Source organism: Balaenoptera acutorostrata, chromosome 4, assembly GCF_949987535.1.
Source record: "Balaenoptera acutorostrata chromosome 4, mBalAcu1.1, whole genome shotgun sequence".
NCBI classification, from domain to species: domain Eukaryota; kingdom Metazoa; phylum Chordata; class Mammalia; order Artiodactyla; family Balaenopteridae; genus Balaenoptera; species Balaenoptera acutorostrata.
The window spans coordinates 150287076-150300347 of record NC_080067.1 but is presented as its reverse complement, the minus strand read 5'-3'; the positions used below and the strand labels follow the sequence as shown (position 1 = coordinate 150300347).

At 56.7% G+C, this 13272-nt stretch overlaps 2 protein-coding genes across 2 annotated transcripts in view; one reads left to right on the top strand and one right to left on the bottom strand.

Moving 5' to 3' along the window:
• Positions 1 to 13272, top strand: part of TSPEAR (thrombospondin type laminin G domain and EAR repeats) — an 83363-nt gene that overhangs the window by 36640 nt on the left and 33451 nt on the right. The window lies entirely within an intron of this gene.
• On the bottom strand, positions 5998 to 12784 carry LOC103009577 (keratin-associated protein 10-3-like). Its single transcript, XM_057545632.1, is given in 8 exon segments — positions 5998 to 6217; positions 6219 to 6319; positions 6392 to 6510; positions 6513 to 6749; positions 6752 to 6929; positions 10560 to 10645; positions 11866 to 11901; positions 12604 to 12784. Coding segments are annotated over 8 exon segments (1158 nt in total).

Sequence of the window (13272 nt, the reverse complement as noted above, 5' to 3'; positions counted from 1 at the left end):
TATTTCCCCATCTTCGAATTCAATGATTCCACACTTGGCTGTGTCAGGTCTACTGAAGAGCTCACTGAAGGCATTCATCTTTGATATTGTATTTTGATTTCTACACTTTCTGTTTGACTATTTCCTGTAGTTTCCATCTCTCTGTGGCATTCCCCCATCTGTTCATATGTGTGGTCCATGTTTTACCCTAAACCCTTTAACATATTAGTCACAGTTATTTTCAAGTTTCAGTCTGACAGCTGCAACATTTGGGTCATTTTGAGTCTAGTTGTGTTGATTGCTTTGTCTCTTGACGATGGATTGATTTTTTTTTGCTGCTTTTTTGAATGTCTTCTAAGTTTTGTTAATCTCAGATATCATGTGTTAATTTAAATGGACATAAATGGTGTTTCCTCCTGGGAATAGGTGTCAGGTCATCAGTATGTGGGGAAGTTTGAATCAACCTGCTCAGATGTTGATGTTGGTTTGGGTTTTGGTGTTCTTTGAGGACCTTCAAGGTACCAGCAACTTCAGATTCCTTGTGGGGAGCCATCAGTACCTTGTGCTTAGGATGAGGGCTGGGGGACACAGTGTATTTGCTCTGTCCTACCTTTCAGCTGTTCTCCACACAGAAGGGACCTCTACACGCGTCTGCCTTTCCCTGGTGGGGAACGACGCTGCTCAGGCATCTGTGCTGGCCGGGCTGGAGCCAGGGGGCGGGGGGGGGGCGTCTCTGGTCCCGGCCCAGGGTCAGCCTTGGCAGGCCCTGTGTGCCTGGGGCTTGGGCGTGAGGCTTTCTCAGGCTTCTGCCTCTTCTCCCTGGGATGGCCGGACCCCCCTTTGTGTGTGTGGTGGGTTTGTGTGAGTGTTTCCAGCCCTCTCTGTATAGACATCCTTTAGGCACCAGGTGGGACCCTGGACCCAGGCCTGTTTCCTGTGCCCCACTCGGAGGGAGGGGAAGTCCTTCCCCATCCACAATGTGAGTCTCGAGTGGTGGACGTGAGGACACACCTTCCCCACCCTCCACCCACCAAGGACCCTCCACCTTCAGCTGAGCCATCGGGAAGGGGGCTCTTTGAGGAGGGTCTTCCGTGCTTGTGATTTGTATATACTTTCAGGAAGGAAACTTCAAAAATATATGAAGCTAAAAGAGGGGGACAGGCTGCATTGAGAAAGCATGATTTATGTGGCTCACGTGGGGCGTGGTTTCCTGCTGGAGACAGAGGAGGACCCTGGGGACCAGGGCTTCCCAGGGGGGATGAGCCAGCTCACGGACGGGTCCAGATCATCCTGCCACCTCCTCGCCCGAGTTCAGAGGGTTGGCTGAGCATGCTTGTCGCCTGCCACGTGCAGAACCTGGAGGCCCACCGAGGACTCGTGCCGGGAGGGGTGCAGGTGTGACCCCGTCTGCAGTGGGAGCCGCTGGGAGGAGGCGCGTGATAAGAAGCCAGAAGGGGTGCTATGGGGGGGGGTCTGCAGAGCAGGGCGGGGCGGGAGGGCTGGCAGCACACGGAGGAGTGGCAGGAGGAGGCCGCGCGCACAGGCTTGTAGCTCGCGGGCAGGCACACGGCAGGCTTGCAGCTCACGGGCACGTATACACCCGGCTTGCAGCTCACGGGCACGTATACAACTGGCTTGCGGCTCACGGGCACGTATACAACTGGCTTGCGGCTCACGGGCACGTATACACCTGGCTTGCGGCTCACGGGCACGTATACAACTGGCTTGCGGCTCACGGGCACGTATACAACTGGCTTGCGGCTCATGGGCACGTATACACCCGGCTTGCGGCTCACGGGCACGTATACAACTGGCTTGCGGCTCACGGGCACGTATACACCTGGCTTGCGGCTCACGGGCACGTATACACCTGGCTTGCGGCTCACGGGCACGTATACAACTGGCTTGCAGCTCACGGGCATGCCGGTCGCCTGGCAGGGGCTGGACGTGCAGCAGGACGGCTGGCAGGAGCTGGGCACGCGGCAGGCAGCCTGGCAGCCCGAGGGGCAGCTGGTGTGGCACACGGTGGTGTGGGGCTGCGCTGGTGTCGGGAGAAGGGTGGTGATGTCTGCAGGCTGCCTCCCCGGGGGCCTTTATACCCGGGCCGTGGGCGTCCCAGCGACACAGAAGCACAGCTGTTGACTTCCTCGTGGCTGCGGCCATCGTGCTTCCCCAGCATCTTGTTATCCTGGGACACGCTCTCCTGTGCTGCTCTCCACCATAAATTAGTTTGGCTTTGAGGCCAGTTCCTCCTTCTGCAAACAGGATGCTCTGGTTTGCCTTCCCGTGGGGTTCGTGGTGTGTCTACAGGCCATCGCTGTGCACAGAGCACCCCAGGATCCACTCAGAGTGCTGTACCCTTTTACTCCTTTTTATCTCATGCCGTCAATGAAGACTTTGAGGCCGTCATGTATTTTGAGTTTTTATTTCGCACAGGAAAACATTGAAGCAGGAGTCTGCAAACTGCCGTCTGTGAGACAAGTCTGTCCTGCTGCTTGTGTGTGAATGAAGTTCTCTGGGGCACAGACACGCCCGTGCATTTAGTGTGTAAATAGCCCTGTAAAAGCAGGGCTGCTTTTCCCTGACAGCGCTGAGTCATTGTGAGCGAGACCATGTGGCTGCAAAGCCTGAGATACTTACTCTCTGCCCTTTACAGAAAGTTTGCCAGCTCTGCCTTATCGTAATCATACAAGAACTGATTTGTTCATGCAACAGATTGTACTGTGGGCTGGCAACAGAGATGTCCGGCCTCATGAGCCTTCCAGGGCAATGAATAAATGGAAAATGAATGCATGGAATCATTCCGGGGGGTGCTGAGGCCTGGAAAGGAAAGCAGGTTCAGCTGATAGAGACGTGGGTGCTGCTGGGTGGTCTGGGGGCCTCGGGGAGGAGGTGATGCTGAGCCGGCACTGGGTGCAGTGAAGGGTCGGGGGCGGGGCTCCAGGCAGAGGCAGGCAGGGGGGTGTGAGGACCCTGCTGCAGAAACCGGCGTGTTCCAGGAGCAGCATGGGGTGCTAGGGAACGGGTGCAGGAGGACAGATTCATAAATTTATTTATTTATTTATTTATTATTTTTGACTGCGTTGGGTCTTCATTGCTGCACACGGGCTTTCTCTAATTGTGGCGAGCGGGAGCTACTCTTTGTTGTGGTGCGCAGGCTTCTCATTGCAGTGGCTTCTCTTGTTGCGGAGCTTGGGCTCTAGGCGTGCGGGCTCCAGTAGTTGTGGCTCATGGGCTCTAGAGCGCAGGCTCAGTAGTTGTGGCGCACGGGCTTAGTTGCTCCACGGCATGTGGGATCTTCCCGGACCAGGGCTCGAACCCATGTCCCCTGCATTGGCAGGCAGATTCTTAACCACTACACCACCAGGGAAGCCCAGGGGGGACAGATTCAGACCATGGAAGCCGAGGACCAGGCAGCACAACCCTGGGCTGATGGAAGAAGAATGAGTCGGTGAAATTGAAGACACATCAGTAGAAAGTATCCAATCTGAAGAAGAGGGACAAAGAGTTAAGAAAAATGAAGAGGGCCTATGAGACCATATCAGAAGGGCTAACATGCAAGGAATTTCAACCCAAAGGGAGAAGAGAATGACATTGAAGCCTAAGAATATTTCAAAGAAGTAATGGACAAAATCCCCAAATTTGATTAGAAAAATTACAACTTACAGATCCAAGAATCTCTGACCACCACTAAGTTCCCAGCACCGTTAGGCACAATGGAAAGACCATGGATTCCAGAGTGAGGCCGAGCAGCCTCAATGCCTGCTTCTCCATTCACAGTGGTGAGAACGTGCACACATCCTGGGATCCTTCCAGATCTTCCTGATTGAACATCTGTGCAAATGGGGTATCCCCTGCCCCTTGAATGGTGGCAGGATTGGTAATTGATCAGTTACGAGAGAGTCCACGTAAAATGCTTAGCTCAGCCCTGGCACAAAGCTGGAATCATCACCCGCCGTTATGATTATGGCCATAACGTGGCCACAGCCCCCAGTGAGGAGCCCGACCCTGAGGGAGAACCTTCTGGATCACTGAGTTTCCAAATTGAAATGGGGGACACTGGTGTGGTGAGTGTGACTCTGCTTCTGTGGACAAAGCACAGGGTGTGTAAAACTGGGGAGGGCCTTGAAAATCATGAAGTGGGGCCCCCGTTCCCACCTGACGGCCCTTCCCCATCCAACCCAGGCTCCGATTCCAGAAGTCACAGGGCCGCTGGGTCACCGTCAGCCTCCAGCTGAGAAGGAGCTTCCTGAACTGAGTCACTGCAACCGGAAACTCCAGGAGGAGACCCGAGGAGGGGACGAGGAGGAAAGACAACAGGCCGCCACGAGGAAGACACCCGGGTGCCTCGTGGCCAGGACGCCACAGCCCGGGTATGGAGGCGGCCCCGGGGAAGGAGCCTCCGGACCAGCCCTGTCCTCTGCCCTGACCGCACCCAGCCCCATGCCGCCGTGTGCCACGCCAGCTGCTCTGAGGGCTGCCAGCCGGCCTCCTGTGTGCCCAGCTTCTGCCAGCCTTCTTGCCGTGTGCCTCTGAGACACAAGACTGCTGTGTGTGTGCCCGTGAGCTGCAAGCCCATTGTGTGTGTGGCCCCCTCCTGCCAACCCTCTGGGTGCTGCCAGCCCTCCTGCCCTGCCCTGGGTGACCGAGCATGGGAAGGCGGCTCTCGGCCGAGGGGCGAGCTCCCAGTGCTCAGCCCGAGGGACCCCACTCTGTCCCCCGAACTTACAAGGTCAGTCCTCACCCGGCTCTGCGTGGATTGAGGGCAAGTCACTAACTTCCTGAACTGACCCCGTTTAGGTGAAAAGGTCTTCTGCTCCGCAACTGAGTCTAAATGGAAACGAGATGCTCCACTGGCAAGCAGGGCTCCTCCGCCTCCCGATGGGGGGGAAAGAGCCTCGTGGGGAACTTCCATGGTCCCCCAGAGATGCCCACGGCCCGCCCCCAGGACCGTGACGCGTCCCCTCACACGGCAAAGCGATTTTGCCGACGGGAGTAAAGTAATCGTGATCGGGGATGGTCCTGAGTCATCCGAGTGGGACTTGGGAGAGGGGCCGGGGAGACTCGGCCACAGAAGGGGAGGCCGCGGGAAGAGGGAAGCCAGACGCTAGGCCACGAGCCGAGGATGCGGTGCCTCTGTTTATCTATGGAGATTGTCGTATTTTTCTTAAATATGAATAAGTAAAGAGTACAAGTCTTGAATAAACTCGGCAAGGTATTTAAGAGTTGAGGCAGATTTATGATCTAACCACTTCCTGTTTAAAGGTCCTCTTTGGGTTTTGCTCTGTCCCCACTTCCCTGCATATAGCTAAGCTGGGGTGGGGGCGGGGCCCCCTGGGAGGTGCCTTCAATTCCTGGTCCCTCCTGCCTGGCCTCCACTGTTCTCCTGCTCCTAGGGGCCTCATCAGTCTGTTATTGATGGGGTGATAAGTAGGGCATCCGTTGCTGACCTGGTCAGTCTGACTGCTGCCCACTTGACTCTAGTGCTGGTGGTCCACTGAGACTGCAGGCTCATCCTCCTACTGTCCTGAGGGTTTATTCAGAAGGTGTCATTTTTGCTCTGTGCCTCCTCACTCAGGCCTTGAAATCTTGGGTAGAACAAGCGATGTCTGAACCGACCCTGCACCGCCCTCGGGGCCCACAGGCGCTCGTGCGCAGACCAGCATGCAGGCAGCCCTCCTCTGGGTGGGCACCTCCCTCCAACAGTGCTCGTCCTGGACTCTCAGATCCCGACCCAGCAGAGTTTCTGCTGCTCCGCACGTACCTTTAACCTGCACAGGCAGCGGGGTGGGCATGGGAGGAGCCCAGGGCCCGCTCAGGGTCCGAGCCTTCCGCCCCCACGCCCGTCCCCCTTGCCGGCTTTGGGGGGGGTGGGCCCTGGGGTAGGAAGGGACACAGGGCGTGCAGACGGCACCCGCGCTCAGGTCCTGTGGTCTCTCAGCTGCTTGAACTCGGATTCGAGACTATGTCTTTGAGGAGGACCCCCTCTGGGGGTCCCCTCTGGGCAGCCACTGAGTGTCAACCGACGGGGAGAGGGGAGGTCCCGGCGCCAGCAGAGGGGCTCCAGGGGCTCCCGAGAGACAGCAGCTTGTGGGGGGCAGACGATCCAGCCGGTCAGCAGCAGGACGTGCCCGAGTTGGGGACGCAGCAGCTGGGGCGGGAGCACACTGGGCGGCAGAGCAGGGACACGGAGGAGGCCGGGCGGCAGCAGCTGGGCTGGCAGGAGGAGGTGGGCACAGCAGGCGGGGCGGCAGAGGAGGGACACGGAGGAGGAGGGTCTGCAGCAGGACGAGGGGCAGGGGGTGGGCTGGCAGCATGAGGGGGCTGAGCAGGGGGTGGCCTCACAGCACACGGGCTTGCAGCACACAGGTGTGTAACAGATGGGCTTGCAGCAGACACGTGTGCAACAGACAGGCTTGCAGCAGACAGGTGTGCAGCAGACAGGTGTGCAGCAGACAGGTGTGCAGCAGACAGGTGTGCAACAGACGGGCTTGCAGCAGACGGGCACACAGCAGGCCTGCTGGCAGGGGAGCAGGTGCAGCAGGAGGGCTGGCAGCTAGACTGCTGGCAGCACGAGGCCATGCAGGAGCTGGTGCAGGCTGGTGGGCAGCAGGGGCTGGACACACAGCTCACGGGGGTGCAGACGAGGGTCAGGCAGGGGGCCGGGGCGCAGCAGCTGGGGGTGCAGCACGGGGGCTCGCAGCAGCTCTCTGGGCAGTCGTTCACCTGCCAGCAGGAGCCGGTGCAGGGACCGGGCAGGCAGGGCCGCTGCCGTAGCTCAGGGCGCTGGAGCAGACAGATGGGGTGGACGCGGCCGTGGCGGGGTCAGTGGGGCTGGAGGAGGGTGTGAGGAGTGTGAGCGTGTGTGTGATGTGCTCGGCTGTCGGCTTCCCCCCCTCCCGGGTGTGCGTGTTGTCCTGGGGAGGCCCCACACCCTCCCTTCCTGCTTGCTGCCGAGAGCAGGTCCACAGAAAGAGCGGCAGCTGTTGTTGTTCCAGGAGTCGTTGCTCAGCTCACAAAGCTCTTGAAATTGGCTTGGGACGTCTTTACTCATTTTTGTCCTAGAAGGAAACCCCAGGGTGGAGTGTAAGTCACCTTGTCGTTTTAGGCGGTGTCGCGAGTCGGGGCCGGTGTCTGTGGGCACGGGGTCCTGGCCCCTGGTCAGGGTGAGCGCTGCTGGGGTCGCCCGGCTGGCTGAACGAGGTCATGTGCCTCCGTGGTTGGAAGGTACGAGAGGCGGTGTACGGGGTTCTAAATAAAGATAACGTGAGTCATGCTCTGTAGGCAGCCCTGCATCAGCGTCCAAGGCAGCAGTAAGAGCACAGCAGATGGGTCGGCTCACACACAGAAATGGATCTCAGAGTCTGGACATCGGACGTCTGAGGCCAGGGTGCTGGAAGGGCTGGTTCCTTCCAAGGCTGTCGGGGAGAGTCTGCCCCAGGCTGTCTCCTAGCTTCTGGGGCTTTTCTGGCAATTTTTGGGGTTTCTTGGCTTGTAGAAGCATCACCCTGATCTCTGCCTTCGCCTTCACAGGGCTTTTTCCATGTGTGCTTGTCTGCGTCCAAATTTCCCCCTTTCATAGGGACGCCAATCAGGTTGGATTAGGGGCCACCCCAAAGACCTCATTTTATCTTGATTATATCTGCAAAGACCCTATTTCCAAATAAGGTCAGATTCACAGGTGCTGGCGGCTGAGGCTGCAGCATCCTGTTGCGACGCAATTCAGCCCCACATAAGCGCTGTCCCTGCTCTGAGGCTGACACATGCCCAGAGTCTGGGATGGAAGGAAAAGCCGAGCAGGTGTTCTTTCTTCTTTCTCAGGGACAGTAGTGAAGGGCGGGGTGCAGGCAGCAGGTGGCCTGACAGGTTTGGAGCACACCCACAATTTCTGCCGATCCAGGCGTGGTTTGAGCTCATGGGTTGATTTTTTTTTAGTTTATTTTATGGAATAATCATAAAAGGAGTACAGAGAATTCATGTATGCCCCTCTCCCAGGTTTCTCTATTGCTAATGTCGCACAGAACTGTAGATCAATTACCAAGTCTTAGAAACCAGCATTGGGACATTACTATTCACTAAGGACAGACTTTTCGGATTCACCAGTTTCCCAGGAGTGTCCTCCCTCTGTTCCAGGGCCCCACGGTGCATTCATCAGATCTCCTTAGTTGGCTCTAGTCTGGGACAATTGCTCACAGTTTCGTTGTCCTTTGTGACTATGACACTTTTGAAGAGCAGCAATCAGGTGTGTTGTGGGCTGTCCCTCAAGTTGGGTTTGTCTGACATTTTCTTATGATTCAACTTGGACTGTTACATTTAGGGGAAGAATCCACAGAAGTAATGTGTCCAGCGAAGCAGGGGTTACTTGATGTTGTTATGTCTAATCACTGAAGATGTGACTATTTCTCCCTTTGTAATTAATAAATATCTGGGGGAGATTCTTTGAGACTTTGCAGATATCCTCCTTCTACTGAAACATTTGCCCTGTGGTTTCAGCACCCCTCTGGGGATATGCCTACAGCATGATGACTATGGTGTGCTAATGGGATTTTCTACTTCTACGGCCCTTCTCCAATTATTAATTAAAATTCTTCTCTAAGGAAGAGTTGTTCCCCCCGCCCCAATATGTTTATTTGTCCTGTTATGGACTAAAGAATGTTAATTTTTTTGAGTTCTACTACAATATTATCATTATTTTCTTGTTCGAATTGCTCCAGCTTTGGGACAATGACCCATCTGTGACATTTTGACCACTGGAGCTCTTTCATTCGGCTCTTGGACCCTTCCAGCATCCCTGGAATCAAGCACTTCTCCAAGGAGCCCAGGTCCCTTGTAGTGGATGGTGGCATTTAGAAACCAAGGCCTGGAGCTAGGTGTGCTCACTGCCGCTGGGTGTCACTTCCCCCATGCCCTCCGGTGGAGAGAGCAAGGAGGTGCATGTATGTCAACTAACACATGCCTGAACTTAGGGGGAACGCCTTCAGTCTTTCACTGTTAAGGATCATGTTAGCTGTAGTTTTTTCTAGATTAGCTTTCTCAGGCTAAAAGTTCTCTTCTGTTGCTGAGAGATTTTATCATGAATGGATGTTGGGTTTCATGAAATGCTTTTTATGCATCTGTTGAGATGATCATATTGTTTTCTAAGTCTGTTAACATGGTGAATTACAGTAACTGATTTTTTTAAAACTTTTTATTTTGAAATAGTTATAGATTCACAGGAAATTGGGAAGCTAGTACAGAGAGGTGCTGTGTACCCACATTGAATGATTTTTGAATACTGAAGCGGTCTTGAGTTGCTGGATAAACCCCACTTGGTTGTGATGTACTGTCTTTCTGGCATGTTGCTGGATTTGATTAGCTAATATTTTGTTCAGGATTTTCATATCCATATCCATGAGGAGTATTCCATTGTGTATATTTTTTGTACCACAGCTTTTTTATCCATTCACCTGTCGGTGGACATTTAGGTTGCTTCTGTGCTCCATCTTTATATTTTTTCCTGTTTCCTTTTTTAACCAGTGTAATAGGAGAAAAGTGATACCTCGTCACTGTTTAATTTGCATTGACCGTATTGACTTAGCTTTCATCATATTTGAGTTGTTTCTCTCTTAGGTTGCCTGCCTTTGGGGTAAGGATTGTTCTTATGTTTTCCTTGCTGGTGTCCTGGGTGCTTTGTTCCTTCTGTGTGTTCACCCCTTGTCAGTTTTAAGAACGGCAAACCCCTTTCCTGCTCTGTCCTGTGACAAGAGCATGGCCCATGGTGTCCTTTATTGAGCGGAAATCCTTGTTTTGATGTAAGCAGATGGACCAGCGTCTTTCTGATGGTTTGTGTCTAGTGTTGAGAAATCTTCCTTAACCCCAGGTCACAAAGAGAGCCCCCAACTTCTCCCTCTGACATGGAAGTCTCACTTTCCACCCCACCTGGAGTTGATGACCTGTGTCCTGTTCAGGGAGAAATCGGGCCTGGCTTATCTCCCCACCGAAGCCCAGCTTTCCCACCACCACCCACTGATCGGTCCACCCTCCACGGATCTGCGTGGAGCCCAGACCATGTGTCTGTCATCCCTGCTTGCGTGGGTCTCTGAGCTCTCGGACCTCCCCATCACTGGTCCATCTGCCTCTTCTTGGGCCCAAACTGGACTGTTCTGTGACTATGGCAGTGTCATCGGTCCCACTATCCCGCAGGGCAGACCTAATAGTAGCCTCACCTAAATTCTTGGGAATGAATTGCTCCTGGTCCCTGGGCACCCAGTGAACTCAACAAAATCCCCAGAGTAAAGAGGATCTTATTGGCCATCTTGTTTCCCGCCCTCCCCACCCGCAGTGGAGGGGCCCATCTCAGAGACCGTCTGAAGCTGGCCGGGTGTCCACCTGGCTGCAGGCCTGTGACTCACACCTGTGCATCCAGCATAAGGCAGTTGCCCCTCCACCAAATAACCTCGGTCTTCGCGGCCCCAGCACGGGGGGCCTCCCCAGGGGACTTTTCCGGGGCACGAGGAGCCTGGCTCCTGGCCAGAACTGCTTTGAGAGATCTCGCAGGCCAACCACAGGCCTCACAGGGACGCTGCCCACTCCCCCCAGACTTGGGGCACAGCCAGGGCACTGCCGTCCTGGGGGGAGCTGGCCCCACCGGCCACGGCCATGGCCACGGCCACACTCACACGCACATCTGCACTCCCGGCCTCCGTTCAGGCCTCCTGTGAAGACACTTTCCCCACTCTGGCCCACGCCCCAGTGCTTTCCCACTCGTGGCCCTTCCTCCCGCTCCCTCCCCGGCCCCAGGGCTCATCAGACTGCAGGTGGCTTTTGTCCTGGGCTCCCTGGCACGCCCGTTGGTGCCCTTCCGGGGGGTGGGGGGTCTTGCTGACACTGTCGCAGTACAGGGTTAAAGTCTTCACTCTCCTTCCGCTTGGCCTGTTGCTGTGATCGGCTCCTCCGACACCTGGTGGCTCAGCTCTTTCTCCAGCTCAGCTGAGCCCCTGACACGGACAGTCGCCACCCTCCCACTTTACAGATGAGGAAACTGAGGCTCGGAGAGGTGCAGCGAGTCAGTCGTGGGCCAGATCTTACGATGCTGAGGTCTAGGTCAGGGCCCTACTGGTAGCCAGCTTTGAGTTCATCTCTCTGTGGCCGCCACAGTCTCTCTGCTAAATTATAAGCACCTGAGGGCAACGACTATTTATTTTGGAAACTGGCATTTCAAGAAGCCTTTGTGGAACAGACGAAGACCACACAAATGAGGGCAAGCCCGGCTGTTTATCCCGCTGGCTCTGGCAGGGGCCCACCAGCGTCACCTGGGTTTGGCAGGGGCTCAGGCAGGCACAGCTTAGAGCGGAAAAAGGAAGGCCCGGGTGCGGCCTGATGGAGGCTGTCGGCGAGGGAAGCTGGGGGTGCACCAGCAGCTGCGCCCCGTGTGCCTGGTTAGGGAGCAGATCTGGTTTTCTCCGTGGGGTCCTGAACTGGACGTGGGGACAAGAGTTAGGGAATCTGGTGGTCACTGGCCACACTCTGGCCGTTCCAGGCAGCGGCTGCAGAGGCTGTGGGCTGGCTTCCGGGCTGGTCGCTGCCGAGGTTGTAGGTCAGGCTTCTGTGGCCATGCATCTATGGCTCGGCCACTGTCTGTCCGTCTGTCCAGCCTGTCAGCATGAATCCAGCAGGTGCCAGTGTACGTGTCCCATCGGTTAACTTGCTGGACTCTATCACTTAGGCATCTGGATGTCCTGAGGTGGCGCTGACCTTTGTGAACTCGGTCACTCACTCATTCCTGCCTCCAGCGGGACTTTCCCAGGCAGGCACGAACGCACTGTCTCTGTTAACCTGGAGAACCCTCGGCAGGTGTGCGGGTGTGTGGACCAGGCACAGGTGGAGAGAGCCCGTGCGGATGAGTACCTGCCAGGCCACAGGCCACTCGGGCCTGCATGGGTACTGGGGGGCGGGGGGGGGGACCAGGAAGAGGCCGTTTCAGTTAAGCAATGGGGGGAGAGGCTCGCCCTGGGATTAGCCGAGTTCGGGTCCCCGCAGTTGCTGGTGCCTGGGGCTTGGCCGGGCTGAGGCATGTCCTGGAAGCCGAGCGGCCTGCCTGGTGGAGGGCCCACGTGCCCTGTGTCTCTCAGTTTGTGGGTGAATTTAGGGTGCACAGTGTTTACTTAGAGCCCCGTGCTCCCCAGGGACCCCAGCCAGGCACAACCCCACAGCAAGTGGAATCTGACCCCCGGCCTGGGCAGCCCGAGGCTGGGGTCAGGGTCCGTCCCCCAGAACATGGACACCCCTCCACCCCGAGATGCCAGACTCCTCCCTGGCATCTCTCTGGGACCCCGTCCCCGACACACAGCAGCCTCGGGGTGACCGCCGCCCTTGACCTTGGAGTACATGAGAGCTCCAAGCTGTGAGCTTCTTAGTTTACACACACGTGCTTTCCCAGGAACGATGCTCTCTCCTCCCAGGCCGCTTCTCGCTTTCAGTGGCGTAAATGACAACAGTGCCCTGCCCTCCCATCACAGAGCAGCTGCCGTCCCTCCCTCACCACATCCCCCAGAGGGCCTCGCACGCCCGTCCTCCCAGACACTGCTCCGGCCGCCACACCCCTCGGTCTAGCTGTCCCCCCCCGGGCTGGCAGGAGCCTCGGACCGGAGTCCAGCTCTGCAGGCGGCCGGGCCGCCCAGCGCCGTCCAGCCTGCCCTTGGTCCCCGCACCCTCGGGCATGTCCCCACCCCGTGGGAGCCTCCGGGCACATGAGGATGGCCCTCTCCCGGAGGACGTCCGCGTCCCCGGCTGTGCCCCGGCTTGATGGCCCCGAACTCCGTACCATGTTGAGCGCTGGGGCGGGGCAGCGAGTGTGGAATGGTTTCAGGGGCCCAGTTCCTTGCTTGCACAGCCGCTCCACTTTCCCGTGGTGGTAAGAATTCCCTGTGTCCTGGATGCAAATCCTCTGTCCTCTCGGCCTTGCCCCCCCTGCGCTGCTCTGGTCCCTCTAATCACCGACCTTTCCTTCCGTGTTTCACGCTCTCACTTTGAGCTGCTTTCTCCTCCTCTCTTCTTTGAGCTCGGTGTCTTTCCTCTGAACTGGTTCGGAGAGACCTCTTGTTTCCTAAATTCCCTTGACTTAATGGAGAAAATGAGCTCCTGTCTTCCGCTTCATCCGGCCCCGCTTGTGACGCCCCCCGCTCCCCCAACACTCTCCCCTCAGTGCCACACTGGTTGCCCTCTGGCCGCTGTGAGTCCCTGGACGGGGCACGGGGGAAGGGGCCGCCCTGGCGAGGTTGGGGGCCGGGCCTGAGCACGGGGTGGGGTGCAGAG